We start from the raw sequence: 20558 nt of genomic DNA, 5'->3' as shown, positions 1-20558 counted from the left end.
CTCAACTTTCATGAATTCTGATGAAATTTTATTCTCATGGAATAAATATATAAAAAACAAAGATGAAATAAAAGAAAATCTATTTAAGCTAAATTGCATTGTCTTGTCTTTTAGCGTTGTAACTCTTAACTTGTCTACACAGTGTCGTTGCACCACAACTTCCAGCTCTTTCTTAGGTTCTTCATCATAGATATTAACATTCCCAAAGTCAAATATTCCAAATGTTGAGCTCTTCTAAGCATCTATTGCCTCCATATCTTCCTTCGATGATGTAGAAGAAACATGATAATGAAGACCAAAAAGCAGCACTACCACTTCAAGTTAAATACACAGACACAGAAACAGAAAACAAAGCAAATTTGTAGTAGTAATATGCTTTGTCAAGGCAGGGAAATTGCCTCAACTGTAGTGATGTTTTCCCCACCATGCAAATAGCATATTTCATATTCATTTTTATCTAAGTTGGTGGGACCATATTAGCGTTTATTGCGCATTACATGTCATGTCATGTGCCTTTTTCTTTTCTTTTGGTGGAATCATATTTTGTACTATATTTATCAGCCTGTTGTGGGATTCAGCGTGAAGGTTGTACATTATTATAATGGTATAAAACTTTGTGATATGATTATATTTAAAACGTTTCTTATTAACATAGTTTAAATATTTATAAATAGAAAATTTTATAAAAAATATATAATTATTATATTAAAATAAAAATATAATAAATATTTTTAATAAAATTTTACTATTATTAGTTGATCATTCTTAATCTTAAAGGTTAAATTTAACAAAATCCCATTTAAAGAGTTTATTTTTGTACGTGTAAAATCTTTTACACTGTAAAAATAATTAAAAATCAGCGTGCATATGACTTTTAAATGAATTATTACAAAAATTAATGATATAATAATTCATGATTAGATAACAGTGTAAAAATATATTTTAATTAAATTCATATTTAAATATTAATAATTAAGATTACAATAAATTTATAGTACTATGAAATTAAAAATGATAACTTTTAACTTTTTTTAGTCCGGGAGTTTATGATAACTTCTCAAATAAAGACAAGTCCAATCAATTTACAGTTTGGGCATTATGCTTTATGTGATTTGTCATTTGTGGTCCATGGCAATAGCCGTAGCTCTGCTTTAGCCATTAATTAACGATAAACTAACAATTTAATTTAGTATTATATAACAACATATAGTTAATGAAGTATCAAAGAAATTCTGGTTTCTTCCTTATATTGTACTGTTAGATTAATGTTCAGATAAATAATTTTTTTTTGTAAAAGTCCTTAAAAGAAAAGAAAAAGAAAAAAGAGTAAAACAACTAAAATCCTTCTTATAAATTAAAAATAACTTACATTTGAAAAAATTCATTGAAAAACTTTTAATAAAATATAAAAATATAAATTAATTTTAACTTACAAAAAAATTAAACATATTTTTTATTGAACTCAATCACATCGAATAGCCAAGATCAGACTTAAACTTACTGTTGTTGTTTCATGAAGAGAAAATAGAGATACATCATTTGAAAATGCTTTCACAACGAAATAAATAATGGGGAAGAGATAATTCATTTATTGGCCTATTATCCCACATTGCAAAGATACTTTACTATTCGAAAATACGAATCAATGAAGTCTGTTACAATTTGCATGTAACTGAGAAAACCCTCTATTTATATAGCACTGCTGTCACTGTCACTATGAGCCAAAAAAGTTAAAAAGAAAAATAAATTAATTGATAATAATATTAATAGAACATAGAAAAACAACTTCTTACAATGATATATGTACAATTAATAGAAATAAATGCGTAAATAAAGACAACACACAAGAATGGTAACTTGTTACTCAAGATGGGTTTAGATCCCTTGAGGTTTGGCCTTGCCATCTGTATAACAAAGAACCAGAGATTATTCACAAGCATATTCAATGCCACATATTGTGAATAACAAAGAGAGAGAATCATGCTTTGTTTCATTAAAAAGCCACCAGCCCCCAAGCTAGGAAAAAGTGCACCAATAAATAACTACTACTTCTAAGAATAAAGTTAGTTATTCACAGGGAAAAATGATAATTTCCACAAACCTTGAGAGAAGAAATCTTGCAAGTGGGCTTAAATTGCTATTTGAATGATGTTCCTTGTTTTGTTGTCTCTTCCGGTTATCGGCCTCAGCATTTCGGGTTTCTTCAGCTGACTTGGTCTTGCTGAATAGTTGGCATGCAAAGCCCTGCAGGTCCTTCAATGAATCTTCCTTTGAACTGCATACACAAGAGAATGAGATACATTTATTTTCCTTTCTTGGTTTGTGTAATGAACTTCAGTGTAAGGCAAACCTTGCCAAATGCTGAAGCAACTTTTTGACAAGAACATCACAGGATTTAGGCTTTGCACCCTCCATGTTTATGAAAGAATTGATAACTGCCCCCACGATTGACCCTTCTGGATCATCAGCAATAACCTACATAACAAACACAGAATAATTAAAAAAAATAACAGAATAAAAATATTATATTCATGCAATAAGTTGTTGTAGCATGCAAAAACTTCCATCTTATCAGGCACAAGATTTCTAGTGTCCAATCCTCACTTCTGCCATCCCACTCCATCCCAAAGAAAATACCACAAAAAGCTTCATAATATAAACTATTTTTTTAAAATGTCATTTTGTTTTCATAATTTAAGAAGTATTGAGAACAAAAAAACATCACATAGATGATTAGTGGTAATAATCAATTTTCAATAAATAGTCAGTAATGCTAGTGCATCATACTCAAACATCATTTTCAAATTCGAAGACTTTGGGAGTTAATTTTTGGAGGAAAAGAGAAAGAAGGAGAAGACTTAGTTGATGATAATCTTTGTTTGGGAGTTTTTTAGATAAGGGGAAGATGTTCTATAGACCCTCCAAAACTCTCTTTAAGTCCATATTTTTAAGTTCTCCTAAATTTGAGAGATTTTTATTAACTCTCCTTCCTCCCCCCTTCTCCTTTCCTCCCTTACCTTTGAAACTCTTTCCTTCATTTTCGTTCTAAACTTCCAAACAAAGCCTAAATAAATTAATGGCTATTTACAACACATAATGATAATTTAGAAAAATCTAAAATGAAAACTAAAAAATAATATCTAATAATCAATTTAATTATGGAACCTTGAGGGGCTACAAGCACAGTGTAAGATGCTAGAACAAAAGGAAGTCATAACACAATGTTTAGTCTAACATACTGCTTAGAAATTGGTAAGGATAAAATATACACATGAATTCACCTCTTTTAATGAAGGAATAAGCAAAACTGATAATGGCACTGATGATGACATTATTTTAGCACGTTCTGCATTGTTACTAGCGTAATGTGATCTTAACATGCCCTTTTGTGCATCATATTCACGAAGTGCTCTGAAAACAAGAAAATCCGTGAGAATGTGTATAACACATCTATATTTCAGCAATAGAAAAATTACTAGCTCTATTGCTATGGTTGTACCTTGAAGAATCAGAACTGCCAGTCGATTGGTCTCTCTTGCTTTCCCGTATATCATTGTTGACTTTACCTGGGGCATGTCTCTCTCGAGCATTCACTTTCTTTTGCCCTCTTTGGATTGCAGCCTTTGCCTATAGAGACAGAGGTAGGAAAATTCTGTTTATAAGCAACATCAATCTGAACAACGGATCATCAACATGTCAAGTCTCATATTTAACATGGGAAAATAATAAAATCTATTATTGTAAAGGGAAGGACGGGGGGGGGGGGGGGAATAGGGGCTCATCTTGTGCTACATTAATCAACACACAAGTGACATTTTACAACTTATATCACAAAGAAATAGCACCTCAGCAAGATTTGATGCACTATCTTCCAGTGAGGCATTTGAATTTCTGTCATGAAGTCCCTGTCGAGACCTTGGTGTCTGTGAAGAATCAGAATTATCATGCCGACTACGAAAAACAACAGTTCCACTGGTAGAAGCATCTTCAAAGGAAGCATAGCTGCTGTCAGACTGCAATGAAATAAAATTCTCAGTTTGTGGGTGCACAAGACAAGCTATAAGAACTGATCAATTTCTTATCAAAGTAACTCAGCTTGAACAATACCTGAGAGTTCTGGTCACGAAACATTGATGGCCTTGATCCTTTTGGAGATCGAACAACAACAGTTCCCGATCCATTCCCAGACAATTCATCCTGCAATTGAAGATTTCTGAAAATCAAATGAAGTCCAGGTTGTTCAAAATGAAACTTCAATAAGTTCATAGGAATTCCATCTTTACTTCATGATTGAAATTCTTTCAAATAATTATTGACAAGGTAAATCCTCTAAATGATAATACCACCACAGACAATTTAATTGTTGTTTGTGTCAGCTAAATGGATGGCAAAATCAGATGGACAGGGAAAATTTTATCAGTTTTCAACTCATTAAGTATCTAAAAACTCAGAAGGTAAGAACTCAGGGTTAACTGGTTAAGCATTAATCATATATCTCATGTTTATAAACACCAAAAGTTAACTTCTATGACAAAAACAGACACATGGTGAGAACCAATTACATCTTCAAGGTCATTATCCAAATGCTCATCACGGTGGGGAACTCTAAGATCTTTTCCAGAAGAAGTTTCAAGTGGCTCATTAAGTGCACTCCTATTGGCAGACCCCCCTTGATAGCCACTCTCTGGAGCTTTTCTTTGGCTAAGTTGATTATGTGAAACTTCAGTTTTCTTATCTCTAAACTGAGGTGGTCGAGAAGCACTACGAAAGGTTCCAGTACCCTGTGATGCACCAATGCTGAAGTCCCATCCAGCACTTTTCAGGGTTATACCCTGACCACTGCAAATTAGAAACTGTCCATAAAAAAATTCGGTTTGTAAAATAAAAATCAGCAGTCAACAGTCATAACCTACCTGGGTCGAGTAGTTTCTTCACCTCTTAAATCTCTTGTCACCTTTACAGTATCTGATCCCTCCCCCATCCCTCTTGGGCCATTTCTAGGGGTCCCTGGATCTTCTTTTATTTGGTACTTTGGACGCTCCCTTCTTTAGAAGAAATAAAATGGAGAAACGGGAAAATTTTAACAGCCAAAAGCAAAATCGGTAGAATTACATATATAAAATATAGCAAGATCTTATCCATCATTCACACCTTATTCTTTCTGAAAGCTTCAGACTCTTCTTAGCATTCCGAATAAAACGGTCTTTGAGAAGTTCCTTAGCACTTGGCCTCTGGAATTGAAGCCATTAAAAGGGGGAAAATTAAGAGATGGATGGAGTGAGATCAACTTCACCAGTTCCATACCAAGCCTAATCTGAAAAGCTTCTAATTGAGGAAAACTAAACAATACATCATGTCAAGTTAACAGCTACAAATTTCAACACGAAAAATCCATGAAAATAATTTTACTATCCCTGTTCATAGTAAATTAGGATTCAAACATAACATCCTAAGTCCAATATTTCAATTAATATTTCTTATTGTTACCTTTGCCCCCCAAAAAATAGATGTTCTAGAAAGGCATATTAAGCATGCAAAAAAGAAAGGAATATCTTTTGGATGTCCTCTTACAATCCATATAGATTAAAACCACAAAACAGAACCTGTTCATTAACAATATATAGGAACTACTAGAGAACTAAAGAAAATGAAATAAGTAGTAAGTGTATGAAAAGCATAGACACTTACCTCAGCAGGAACCTTCTTTAAACACAATGAAACAAATTCTTTCATTGGACGAGAAAAATGGTCATCTAGCTGAAGAAAATGAGAATAAGCGTCAACTATTCTATGCTGGCAAAAATACAATCTCTGTTTGGAAAACTTTATTTACTAAAAATAGTTCATAACTTGAAAGTTTGACTTGTCTTATATTAAAGAACACAACCTGTGGAGGATTCTCCCGGGGTATGATGAAAAGCACTCTCATGGGGTGAAGATCAGCAAGAGGAGGCTCCCCCTTTGCCATTTCAATTGCAGTGATCCCCAGAGACCAGATATCTGCCTGCATAAACAGAATACTCCAGTGATGATTGTAAGAGTCTGAAAAACCAATAAGGAACACTGAATGAAAATAGAGATGAAAAAACAGAACCAAAGAGAAAGATAGCAAAAGACATTTACAATAAATATACTACAACCTTCTCATTATATCCATCTGCATTCTGCTGAATAACCTCAGGTGCCATCCAGAATGGTGTTCCTACAAATGTCTGTTGTGATAAAAAAAAAAAGCATTACATATCCAGTCAAAGATGAAGCGTACTAATTTGGAACTCCCAAGTGATTTTTCAGTTACACAAAACATTAAATGCAGTAATTATGGCAATGACAGAAAACTACAACCCTTTACATGAACAAAACAGAGATTCAAAATTCAGTTTCCTCAACTCATATTACATCAAGCACAAAGTATTTTGCACCACTTTTCTTTCACTTTTGGAGTCTATAAATCCAATTTGATTATTCAATTGAAAAGAAAGCAATTTTGTTCTCGTGAAAGGAGGTTAAGATTTGGATGACAAGTTATAAAATAACACATAAGTTTTAATCTAAATGTAATGAAACATACCATGGATCTGTTTGAAAGAACTTACAAAAATAGCTTATGACTCACATAAGCTCTTTTAAGCTTATTTAGATAAATTATTTTTAGCTTTTCCAGATAAATTATATAGATAAATTTATTGCATAAGCCATCATTTGGAAAAAAAAACATATTGAATCAGCATTTAACTAAGTTGTATATCCAAACGCACCCTGTATCAATAACCCATTATCCGTCCATGTTCAATTAACTGTGATGAAATGTGTTTACCTTTCTCCTTGATATAGTCCTTGTTAATTGTGCAGAAACACCAAAATCTGCAACCTGGTGACATTTGACATGCATGCAAGTCCACATCTCAAATTATTTTGCATCATATTTCAACGAAGTAATATAAAATAATAAAGTTAAAATTGTAACCTCTTTCAGAATATAACATACCTTCACATCACCATTTTCAGACAATAAAATGTTTGCGGCTGTATGATTGAAATGTAAATGCTGTCAATTATAATGCTAACATAAAAACAAAAAAACAAAATCCCATAACTACAAAACTACATATGGAAGAGGGAAAAACAGTTTCAAAGTACCGTAAATTCAATGGTAAGGGGGTTGTGGCTGATACCTTTAATATCTCTATGAATTTTTCCTTCACTATGTAGATAATCAATAGCATGCAGCAAGTCACGTAGAATGCAAGCAATGGACATTTCATCAAGGGGAGGACCTGATTGGAGCTACAGAGGCAAAACCGACATTAATTCCACAGAAAAACATACACAATACGGCCATATTGGAGATTAATGTTAATTGATATAAACATGATAATAGTGGGACACAAAAATTGACCATTCAAAATATGAACTTCTATTTGGGGAGGGAGGGGGGTCAATTCCAAAAAATTAGTAACAGGGAAAGTACCAAGGAGGATAAGAATTAATAAATCTTACTAGAACAACCAAAAAAAAAAAAAAAAAACAACAACAACAAAAGAGACAAAAGGTAAAAGAAATACGTTATGTGCACACAAAGTCATACAAACTAAATCAACCAACATCAATCCACAATTCTATTGCCATTGACAATAACAAACTTATACAAAAAAACATACAAGAATTATAACTAGGACTACAACATTAAAATACAATGAACTATGTAACATTATAATCCAGTTCTATGCATATCATTTCTTTGGTCTATTGGAGTCTGAACATCTATATCCTCTCCCATAAACTCCCAATGAAATCTAAACCTTGGATCAAAGATGGAGTGCTGAGTGCTCTACCATTGGCATTTTCCCCTAGAACAATCCACTATATGCACAAAGTTTTTACATGCACTTAAAATTGTATCTATTTTCTCTTATATGCACCTGTTCACCTAGAATTCAAGTAATCATTTTCTCTCTTGGTGTAAAGTGTTTGTTTTTTTCTATCAGACTTCTTTCTAAAGAATGATCTTCATCCTCCTATTTTTTGTGATCTTCTTCATCTTAATGATTTTTTCTTTTATTAAACAACAAATGAATGACATGGTTCACAGATAAGCAGGGGAAGTTTCACTAAAGGATGATTACCGACAAACATCATTGTCAAATTCCATGCACTAAACATACAGAAGCAAGTAAACAGAAGTAACCTACTAGATCAGCAACAGAGCCGCCAGCCATGTATTCCATTATTATCCAAAGTTTAGTGTGATTCAGATAGGAACCATAATACTCAGTAATGTATGGACATCGACATTGTGAGAGAACAGCAATTTCCTGAAAAGTTTATACAAAATCAAAATTTAGACATTTGGGTACAGAAAATGTAAAGCACAAGTAATCTACAAGATGATACCTTCTGAATATCGTCAATCTCATCCTCTCTTTGAAGGTACAAAAAAAGGGAAATATAAGTTAGGAAGTAGTAAGCAAGAAATGAATAAAGATTCAAAGTGCAATATTGCAAAAGAAAAAAAAAAGCAATATTTTATACAAAGAAAATTTCAAACTAAAGTACTCTATATAAATGAGGCCCACTAGGTTTGCTGGGTGTACCAACTTCATAACAATACTCTTAAATTTTTACTTTGTCCTAATTCAATCTCAAAAGCTAGGTGTAAGGTGAGGATTGTCCTAACCTTTATAAGCTCTACTTTAATTATATTTATAGTCAATGTGAGATTTCAACACATTCCTTCACATTCAAGATTAGAGTGTAAAAATTTTAGAACTAATTTTCTTTTTAAATTCCACAAGGAGGGCGGGGTTAGATTAATTGCACTAGAAATGCCACAGAGCTAGGTAAGTCATTTCGGAAAATCCACGGGTTTAAGTTAATTGCAGTAGGAAAATCCATGAAATTGATTTTTCTTTTAAGTCAATGGTGAATAATATTGGATTTACGATAGACTTTGATATCATATTAAATTTTGGTCTTTAGCTTAGCTTAACTCCAAAAGCTAACGGATAAGGTAAAACATGAGTCCAAACAGGACAGCTTTTTGACAGAGAATAGCAGAATACAACTCACTTGAAATCAAAAAGGGAAATAATGAATAAACATGCAGAGATAACTGCTCCTACAAATTTTTTCCATACTTTTTTTCTTTATGTGTGTTTGGGTATGATCTTGGAGAGAGCATGTGAATTGAATAATGAATACTCTGTCAACAATGATTTATTACCACATGACTGGAATGCAAGGATATGTACCGTTACAGCTTTTAGTACTCGTGTTTGTTACAAGTCCAGAATCTGATTTTTCAGAAAGAAAGGACCAAGAAAACAGAAAAGAGCAGAATACAACCAAGGTTGTTAAACTTGTAAGAGTTTACCTCATGTAAAAATAATATTTAAGAACTCATAATAATGAAATAAAGTTAAAATCATACTTAAATAGCGAACTCATATAATGATAATGTGATTTTGGTGCCATAATTATAAATGTGATATTTCACAACTTGTGGAGAGGGAAGAAAAGTGGTGCTCTCATTCCAAATGGTGTTATTATTTTGGTGAAAAAAATATGATTTGCCTTTGTTTTGTTAAACTTGTACAATCGGGTTTAAACTCACAATTTTACCAGAGTTCACCTGAATTTATCCAAAAATGAGTTTATATGCGATTTGACATATTTTCCTTATCTAAGATTGTAAACTTGGAAGAGTTTACAAGTTTAATAGAGTTTAACAACCATGAAAACAACTATATGCATAAAAAGGAGTACCCCTTTTCTACAAATGAGCTCATGCTCAGTTCTCTCAGTAGTAACAATTCAGAATGAAATCTTCTATTCCTCCTACTATTTAAGCTAGCCACCTACCCAATTCTGTAACTAACTACTCGTAATATATAATTAATTTTGTAATTCTTAATTAACTACTCTGCCTCCATGTTTCCAAAGTCCTACCTATCAATCCCACCCTTTTGAAGTTCCACCTTGTCCTCAAAAGTAAAAGATCAACATGACTTCCAGCTTTCACCCTCCTAGTACAAAGAGCCTAGCAAGGATCAAAAAGGAAAAACTGATATTCTTCCAACGTTATATGTTCTAAAATTGAGACAACCTTTTACAATGTAATGGAAGAGGCTTTTCAATGTACTTTAATATTACATGCCCCCAACACGGCCAATACTGCAATGCATTTACATAAAACATTTTTAAAACAATAGAAAGAAGACAACAGACTTACGATTCTTCTAAATCAATAACTTTGATGGCGACTTCTTTGTTGAGCTCCCTGTCAAACCTGGAAATAAGATAGCATGAAAAAGAGACAAACAACTCATTGTCCATGTCTAACATAAAGCTTGTAAATAAAGACGTTCAGAGAACATAAATATAGTTCTTTAGACCAGGTCATTTATATATTTATGTCACAATGACCACTGACAACAAAAACAGAAATAACTTTTGGGGAGTTCCTTTCATGTATTCTTTTATCATTATTTTCCTCTTGATTTATAAGCAATACCCACAAACTTGCTAGAGTAGATATTTTCTTGATCCTTGTCAGTAAAATTCCATTCTCTGAGATGGTAAACAAACAGAGCTCAAATAAGTAATAACAGCACACTAGGTTTTATTTTGCAAATCATAAGAACTCACAATGATCATAACTTACAGATCCCAGTTTCAGTAACCTTGATATTTCCATAAAAATTTAGTTAAACAAAATTACTAACTCCTGGCTACAAATAAGAACACAATCACCCTACACAAGTATGATAGGCTATCAATATCACCCAGCTAGGTAGCTCTCTGGAAACTAGACATGACACATCAGGATGCCAGCAATGAATTTTCTATAAACCAACACCAGAATTGTTATTATTTTGGAAAAGTTAAGAAGTGAGGCTGATTCGGAAAAAAAACATATATCCTTCTCTTTACAGTAACAGTCTATGTTTTGTTGCAAATTTTTACATAGACAGTGCCAACATAATATGTATAGGCCAGGTGATTGTGTTCTATAGGTTTACAGTAAGGGACAACCCTGAACCTTTGTCTGTTAACCATGGTTTTGGACGTGCGTAGTCAACATATCTAGCATCCAGTGCCTCAATACACTTTTTTTTTCCATATGATGTAGTTCTAGTGAAACAATCAAGAGATGAAATAAGTAAAAAAACTATAGTTATGGAGGAAAAAACAAAGAATGTGTATTATGAAATAATAGATGCTCAGCAAGACATGCTCTAGCATCGGTTTGAAGGTGGAAATTAGAGATCAGTGAAAATTAGAGATCATACCATACCACAAGCCTCACAGGTTAGGTTTCCTAAATCTATCATACAAAGTAATGGAGAAGTAGAGGGACTGAGGAAGACATTAAATAGTAAATTTGGGTGTAAAATGTTTAACATGCTAGAAGACGAGTTATAAAAGCTCCAATTTGAAGAGTTCATTAAATGGAGTATAGCCTTACAATAGATAGACCAAGACTCTAAGTGAAACCATTAAAAAGGATCTAGAATTAAATAGTCTGGCTAAAAAATTGGTTTTGGATAGAGCACAATGGCATCATCTGATTTATGTAGTGAATCCTACCTATTGGAAAAAAATCTTTGGTCATTGTCATTTTGTTTATAGTCATTTTTCAAACACCATTTATCGATCATCAAAAAGGAAAAATACTCATTATCAGCTTCTTTTAAGTAACAAACAAATGCAGTCAGGCTTTCACTCTTAAAAGTAAGACTGAATTGTACTTTTAGTCCCTCTGCTATGCCTAATATGGGAGATTTAAGTTCTCCAACAAATTTTTTTTTGCTAAATTTAATACATCATTGTTTTAAAATTACTACAAATAAGTTCTTTCTTCAGTGACATCTACCGATCCTTATTTTACCCAAAAACTTCACCAACTGAACAGATTAAACTGTCAAACGTTCTCCTCAAACCCAATCAATGAAAACTTCATATTTTGCCAAACAAAAAAATTTTCTCCCTCTACAAAATCCTTCAAATTCCCATAATCCAATCTGTTCAAATCATTTTCTATTTGAAATCCATCCTAACCCCCCCCCCCTCCAACACCACCACCACCACAAATTATTTGAGTAAAAAAATGAGAATTTGGGCTTTTAGGTAGAGGAACTCAAGAAAGGACTTGACTCTAGCCATCAAAAACAATTAGGGGATTAAATTTGATGAAAAATTTGTTGAGGTAACAAAATTGCGCATTAGCCATGGTAGAGTGACCAAAAGTGTATTCAAGTCTAAAAATAATTAAATTGATCCCAATTCTACATCCTCATGTTGCTCAATGTTGCAAGTGTGTAACATTTTCCATGAATCAATATTTATGAAGGAAAAGTATCATTTACTCTGTCTTCTGTAAGTGAGTACAGGAGCAATGCTCTTGGTCTAGGATTCAAGCTTTGGAAATATAAGCTGATAGGAGTATAAACAAACATGAAGCCTATTCTCAATTGCATTGTCTCCCAGTAAATACCAGAACCAACCAACAATAAAATATTTAGTGGTTGAAACTTGAAAGATTTGGTATGATTTATGCATCAAGAACACCTAACTGTCAACAAAACATAAAATTTTAATAAATTTAATCTTCATAGTTAGCTTTCCAAATTCTGGAGAAAGAATTCAAACTAATGCTTGATAAGATATCATCATACACATTTTTTCTCTAACAATAAAAAGTATCATTCAAAAATTCCATACAGGCATTTTACAGCAATGTTTGTCTAAAGTTTGCATCCATCAATGGCTCTTTATTCGCACTAGCACCAAATTGCAGATTTCATACATTTTAGTATCATATGATATCAAATGAGCATCTAAAGGACAAGTTTCAAACTTTCATCACCAAAACAATGCTCAATATTCCCCTTGCAGAAGCAACAGGACGGAAAGTCCTACACTAGAACTATTCATATATCCATTGAATAAGCAATGTGCACATAGAACTACCGATTTGATTCAAACTCAATGTGCAAAGGTAGCTAGATTGTGCAGGGCTCATGATAGCACTCCTAAAACTAACACCTACGCTTTGTAGACATCTCCAAATGATCCCTGCCCAATAAGCTCCACTGAACTGAATCTTGATCCTGCTGCCTCAACTAGACCTGCCACATCAGCCATTCTCAGGAGCCACTGGTCAAAGCCTCACGCACATGCACCTGAAACACCAAACACACATGATCAAAATCACGCATCTCCAATTCCTCCACATTCTCCAAATTCCACCACCCAACATAAAATAAAGAACAAACCTTCACATTCCAAAATACCAATTTTCAAAACAAACCAAATTAATAAAAAATCAAACTTTTACATAATTGCACAACCCCAATTGATCAGCAACCCAATTCCCGGGGGGAAATAAACGAATGGATCAAAATATGTCAAAAAAATTAGAAAAACAGACATGGGCACGCACAATGCAGTGAAACATTGGACTGAAAGCAAAGCATGTGAGCTTGATGAAGTTGTGTAATAATTGTTAGGTGGAAGTTGGGGTGCAAAAATTGACTTTGCAACAAAGAGGAAGGAACGATGACACTGAGATTTGGCAGTGAAGAAAGCGAAACGGCAACACCCACATCAGGGAAATGAAAGAATGTGGCATTTGAATACCTTAAGGCACAAGATAGGGGCAATCGAGATTGAATACGATTCAGTGGCAGTTTAGGGGATAGATCTGTGTGTGGTCCCAACAGGCAACAACGTAGGTGCAGTTGGGGCCTCTTTCATCAGACCCTTTTCGAACTTCAACGGATCGAAGAACAAACTTCGTGTTTGTTTATTGTTATTTGTCTCTCTTCTTTCTTTTTTGGTTTTTTGGGCTCTGCCGGATTTATAAATAAATGCCAATGATTAACTAATGCATAACCTTAGCTATGGAAATGAAAACAACGTTTTTAATACCGTTTTGGTTTTTATATCTGTACAATTTAGATGTTTTGATCTCATTCATTCACATGGTTGCATAAAGTAATCAATATGTTACATTTTTTTTTTTTAAGTTTGGTCGTCATTTATTAATTATTAAGTGTGATTTTAATATATATATATATATATATATATATATATATAAAAGAAATGTTATTTTTATATCAGTGTAAATCTAAAAATTTTTAAACTTAATGAGTATTTTATTTAACTTAAATTTAACAGATTTATTAAATGTTAGATTTAAATTAAATAAAAAAATATTTAAAAAATAAATATATATGCACAAAAAAATTATATTTTAACAAAATAAAACATATGTCTTAAATGAACATTTTTTCAATCCTCTTGTGATATTTTATATACGTGTATGTGATCATACATGTAATATAAATTTATTTTGCTTGTTACATCACAACCAACGTTATTAAACTTAACTTGATTATTAATTCAATCAAAGTATTGATTCAACTAATGAACCACAAATTACATATACATATTTTGAGTTTACACAATTGAACTCAGTTCACTAAAGCCTGACCCAATATGTTTTTTCTAACGAATTTTTTATAATTAAATCTTTCATTAAATAAAAAAAAAATTTAAGACATGAGCTATTTGATGAGTACAGTATAATGCTTATACGTTTAATTATAGATATTCTAAGCTATTAGGTCGCACTTTTTATGTAAGAGCGTTTAAAATATTTAGCAGTTAAAGAGTTTAAATTACATTAGATTTATTTATGATTGCATTGTGGTATTAAAGTGGTAACTTACCTACATTTAATTGATATAAAAGTGACAACACTTATATTATTTGGTAAACTTTTTTGTCACATATTATTACTTTGTTAATAACATAGTAACTTGAGTGTTAAAATATCTTTGTAAGTAATCGTCCACCCTTGCTTATTTGTAAATTCAAAATCTCCACCTTTCACTTAAAGAAAATATAATGTGCCTTCAAGTTAATAAAGTTTAACTAAATTATCAGACAAATACACAATTGATAATAACATACATAATTTCCCTTAAATAATCAAATCTTCTTCACACAAAACATTTTTTCTATTTAAAAAAAATAATTGAACATTACGTTTAAAGAATCGTTTAAGAAATTTCTATTTTAAAAGTCATTTGGACATTATTGATACCTAATACATCTTACCGTCTTCATATCATATTCTTCACTTTACATCACGAAAAGGTAAAGATATTTATTGAATAAAAAAATTATATTTTAGAATATATTTAAAAAGATTAAAATGTGTCACTTTCAAAAACTATACAAAATAAGAAAATATTTGTGTATAATACATGAACCACATACTCAGGAGAAAAATCCAATCTAAGGACCTATATCTTAAAGAAGTTGCAAAAAATAAAGAGAAATTTTGTAAGAAAAGTTAAAAAGAGAAACGAAAAATGAATGATAACTAGGCAATTGGGCATATATAAAAAAATAAAATAACAAAATGAGATTACCAACATTAATTTGTCTGAAATAATGTTTATAATCTGTTAAGTTATTAAAGATTAAGCTAAGAGTAATATAAAAACTAAAAGATTATGTTATTTATTGTTTAAATATCGAATATTTTTTACAACTACAGATGATTAAGCCATTGATAGTTTTGAACAATTTTTTTGTAAAGTTAGCGCCTATATTTTTTGCAAAATTGTGTCAACTTTATATTAAAAAAATAGTAAAATGTGCGTACTAATTATCTATAATTTTAGTTAATTTTTTTTATTTTCACTAATGATTTTTTTTTTATCATTGATGAAATTATTTTTGAAACATATGAAATTTGTTGTGGTAGGCAAATTAATAAATAAATGTTATGAATTTACAATATTTTGAATTGAAATAACTTGATTAATAGACACTAGCACCAATAACGGTTAGAGGACAATGAGCACAATTAGTATTAGCAATTTGGAAGACTAAGACTTCCAACAACAAAATTGATGGGTGTCCTTAGTAAAATCAATCCAAGAAAATGATGATAAAAAGGTTGCACCGATTATGGTAGTTGATAAACACTAGCATTAGTAGTTAAATGTGTCAATAGTGATAGAAATTGTTGATGGCAACAACGATGATAGCAAAGATAGTTGTTGAAATATGTCAGTGAATATAAGTTTTGGAATATGTAAGCAATAAAAGATAAGTATTAATTAAATTTAACATTTATCTTTGATAAGTAAAACTTAATTTTTAATAATTTTAAACTAGTAATTATAAAATAACTATTTTAAATTAAATACAATTAAACTCAAAATTCAATTTCTAATTACAATTTTGAGTAGTCACAACTAAAACTTCAAAAGCATAAATTCAATCACGATTCTCAATTCTAGTTCAAATTTCGTGCCTAAATCAATACTAAATCTTGCATTACAGTCATTATCATTATGTTTTTGGAAATATATATATATATATATATATATATATATATATATATATCAATTTCAAGCTGCAATGCATGACAATTACATATTGATGTTGAGTGCATATCTAACTAAAAGTCTTTAATTTAATTAAAAAATTAATAAATATATATATATATATAAACAAATAAAAAATATTTAAAATATCAAATTAATTGATGGAAAACTATTGTAATGGTAATACAAAATTAAATTTTAAAATTTTCTAAATTTTGAAAATTAGTTCAATAGATAGCAGGTTGTAAATACATCGTCACGCTTTATATTGATTTTAAAATAATCGAATATTATTTTAAAGATTAAAGAAACTAAAAGCCATGTTCAAATGAATAATTCGCTTAAGAAAGCACTAAAATTGATTATTTGATATGAAAACTTAAAAGACATTTGTCGAAAAAAATAGAATAGTTAGAACAAAATGTGAATGTCTAAATTGTTAGAACATAAGCGGATATTTTTCTCTCAAACTTACATTTTGATCTAACTAGCTAGTTTTATTGTTTATGCAAATAGGATTTGTATGCAAAGTACTAAAATTATTAATTTAGGAGAAAGGAACTCTAAATTACTAAAAGAAGTATATTTAGAATACTTCCTATTTTTTTTATAGAAAATTTTAAATGACATATTTTTAGAAATAATTTTAAAAAACTCCCCTAATATGCTTAATTTTTTGTAATTATTATCAATAAACTTAATGTCATATTATTCATAAATTATAGACTTCTATGTACAAACACAACTTTAGCATTATATGAAAGCTATCTAATTTGGTTATGAGTGGATGTCCCCGTTCTTGTCACCAACATATTTACTACCTTTTCGCTAATTATTTATTTAGCAGTTTGGAAAATTTTCGTGGTTTAAAAATTACTTTCTCTATGATAACTACGTTTACAAATTATCTAGCATTGTGAATCAGGTGCCAAGAAGTTGTAGCTTAAATATAAGGTGTTACATTTTTTCCTTTTTCTATCCAGTAGTTGCACCTTTACGTAACATAAAAGAATTGCAAACTACATTTTCAATGTTTTTTTTCAAACTTCATAGCCATATACATATTGCCATGATTATTTGTCCATGTGGCTATAGTTTTTCTTTTTTCAAACTGAAAGTAAAAATGAAAAAAACTCCTAATTATACAACAATATAGCCACATCGATATTTTTTCAGGTTGGTAAAATAGTGCTTTTTCACAGGGAAAATAGTGTTTGTCCCTTTTTTATGAACCTTAGGATTATAAAAAGTACCTTAAAAAAGCCCAGTAACATCAAGTGCAAAACATATATAGTCTTTTTACGTGTTTTCTCTTTTTTTCTTTTGGTCCATAAGAGATTGCTTGGTTATCTTCAGTGTTCTCATGAATTGTAGGCTGGGCTTCAAGGTCCATTAAATAGATAAGATGAACAAAGAGTAAGAGTGGCCTTAAATAGTAAAGAAAATGTGTCCTCCATTCAATAGGTCTTTACTCACAAACAAACAAAACAAAGAATAATAATAAATCTTTGCATTTGCTGAAAGTTGAAACATGCATCAAATTTTAGGCCGCAGTTTCTTTCTGTCTAAGGATATGCACAGCATCCTTTAAACATGGTCCACAATTTATAATTAATGATAAACTAAATAATATGATATTGTATCTACAATAATTTTGATAGATTCAAAGATTAAATTAATAAGTGTTTGAAAAAGATTGCTTTGCATAAGTGAATAGAAATTCAAGTGCAAATCTTAGAAGCTACCCAAATGTATAGTATGACACTTGCACTCTTACAAAACACAGTATTAATTTAATTAATTAATCAAAGAACTTAACAGTTTACAAGTTATACACAGCTAAGCAAGTGAATATTTTATGCATTTTCAATCCTATTCCTATTTGAAAGGTCTCTCAAAAACATTCAGGAATAATATAAGAGTTATTTGGTGATGATATAATAACATAATATGATTTTTTTTTTTTATCTTATCTTGTTTTTAATGTTTGTTATGATAAGTTTATCTTATCCATTTCGGTAATACAAATTTAATCGCATAGACTTTGTTAAAAATAGACAAAATATATCTAATTTATTCTTATCTAATATAATATTTTATATCTAGCATATCTAAAAAATAAAAAAAATAACAGGCTATCACACTCTTATCTTATATTGTTTGTCTCTAAGTCTTATATAATATAGGGATAAGAATTTTTTTATATCGGTACAAGTCTAAAAATTCTTATATTCGATCTGAATCTTTTATTTAACTTACATCTAACAATTAGTGAAGTAATAAATTATAACCCATTAAATATAAGTTAAATAAAAAGTTCAGATTAAGTATAAATTTTTTTTTAGACTTATACCACTATTAGAAAATCCTTTCAAGTATAATACATGAAAGATACATTTAATATACGCTAAACATAATAAGAAAAGTAAATATACTCATTTTCAAGTAATATATGTAAGATATTTAACCATTTGAAACTAAGTGAACCGTGTTATTCAGATTAACAAACTCCTAAATATTGAAAAAATGTTTATTTGGGATTTAGATATGATAATTAAGTGTTCATTATCAAAATGTGACTTAATTAACAGCACAGGCTAAGATTACAAGAGTAAAAAAATTTGATCCCTATTAAACATAATTGTGAGGAAGGGTACGTCAAGAGTCATAACTGTGCCTCCATCTCAAGTCTAGAATAATTGACATCAATACCAGATGGTACAAAAAAATATTATTTTATTTTTAAATGTTCTTTATTAAGTAATTGAGTTTAAGTATTTAATTTTTAGCCACTTTAATATATATCCAAATTTATTTTTAATAAAGAAATAAATTTAAAAGTGTATTTAAATATACAATTTAATTAAATAATTATTAAATAAATTATTTTTAAATAATAACTTATATCATAAATTTAAATATAAATTGTAAGTTATTTCATAAGTTATCCATAATTTCTTTCAAGCAAATTTTAAATACTTTTTTATAATTTGTGTTTATTAATACTTTTTACTTATTAAATAAAAAATATATCTTTATATGTTTAAGATATTAAATGTAGTTTCTTTTTATTTATTATGTCTTTTATGAAGTTGTGTTTTTTATTTATTATCTTTTTGTTTTTTCTCCATGTTGTATTACAACTTCAAATTTCCACTGCAAATAAGAATTAAGCAAAAAGAGTGATACTAAACGAAGGAAAAAATGGGTATGTTTTGATTTTATCCCATACGCACATGATGTCACTAATTAGCACACTTATTTTGACAGATTCGATCTGTTACAAGCTACTTTATTTTTCTTTTCTTTTCTTTATTTCGACACATTCTCAGTGGTTGTAATCGAATCTTCTCGGAGACCGTTCTACAGTGTGGTGGACTCGTGTATGATGCATCTATCATGCATAGTCTTCCACGAAAATTAACAAGTTTCACATACGTACGAAGAAAGGTTTGAGATTTTACAGCTTCGTCCCATTTAAAATTTGATATTGTATATATAATATTACATATGTTTTTTTTTTTATCAATAAAGCATCAATAAGTTATAATCAAACAGTGCTTGTTGGTCATCAACCAGGTGCAAATCACAACCATGCATATATACAGCACAAGCTCTGGCATGCATGCATGCAGAAAGAAAGGAATTTCAGATCTTTTATTCGGTGTGGAAAATAAGGTATATGTTGATTAATGAACAGTTCAAATTTGGCTAAACTTTGAATTTTGCTATCCTAATTTGACTTTCTTTTGGGTTACAACATTTGAAATTTGGTTAAACACTCTATACCCACGTGTTCATCATTCTAAATTTTCGGATGAAAATCGTTTTGAATCTTTTAGCTTGGTTCCTGTGTTTTCTTCAATAAGTACATAGTGTTTGGGTTCCTTGCGTAATTGAAGTCATTTTGGTTTAGAGTATTCTTATATTATCCTGAATGGTCTTTCTACAATTTAAAGTATAAATACATGTAATATTAGAGACATACAAATTAATTATTTGATATTTTTATTTAATAATTAATACGAACAATTAGTCAAGAAGATTCATCTTTTATATATTGATTTTTAGCCCGTCAGATTGCTTAAAAACCTAGTGCAGCTTTTACTTATTTTGGCACATTTGATTAGCAACACTATTAGGTTAATT

The 20558-nt window shown here is 30.3% G+C and overlaps 1 protein-coding gene across 5 annotated transcripts; it reads right to left on the bottom strand.

Moving 5' to 3' along the window:
* Positions 1-1614: 1614 nt before the first annotated feature.
* On the bottom strand, positions 1615-13909 carry LOC113853892 (germinal center kinase 1-like). Of its 5 annotated transcripts, XM_027484583.1 has the most exons (22): positions 13445-13908; positions 13052-13184; positions 10232-10288; positions 9949-10039; positions 8395-8422; positions 8193-8315; positions 7176-7287; positions 6989-7026; positions 6818-6871; positions 6141-6212; positions 5888-6004; positions 5689-5757; positions 5152-5231; positions 4914-5045; positions 4563-4839; positions 4108-4197; positions 3846-4013; positions 3500-3627; positions 3282-3411; positions 2351-2475; positions 2102-2275; positions 1706-1904 (listed from the first exon to the last, which is right to left on the bottom strand). In XM_027484583.1, the coding sequence occupies exons 6-22, from the start codon at positions 8226-8228 to the stop codon at positions 1865-1867; spliced, it is 1842 nt and encodes a 613-aa protein (XP_027340384.1). In that variant the 5' UTR covers positions 8229-8315; positions 8395-8422; positions 9949-10039; positions 10232-10288; positions 13052-13184; positions 13445-13908; the 3' UTR covers positions 1706-1864. The 5 variants fall into 5 exon arrangements, with proteins under 5 accessions (XP_027340386.1, XP_027340382.1, XP_027340384.1 ...); XM_027484585.1 differs by lacking the exon at positions 9949-10039 and having other exon boundaries at positions 1615-1904; positions 4914-5042; positions 8189-8315; positions 13445-13909; XM_027484581.1 differs by lacking the exon at positions 9949-10039 and having other exon boundaries at positions 1666-1904; positions 13642-13909.
* Positions 13910-20558: the final 6649 nt, after the last annotated feature.

This window comes from Abrus precatorius, unplaced genomic scaffold, assembly GCF_003935025.1.
Source record: "Abrus precatorius isolate BTA unplaced genomic scaffold, Abrus_2018 Scaffold11, whole genome shotgun sequence".
Taxonomy (NCBI): domain Eukaryota; kingdom Viridiplantae; phylum Streptophyta; class Magnoliopsida; order Fabales; family Fabaceae; genus Abrus; species Abrus precatorius.
Note: the sequence above shows the minus strand (reverse complement) of the source record. Positions and strands in the feature narration are given on the sequence as shown.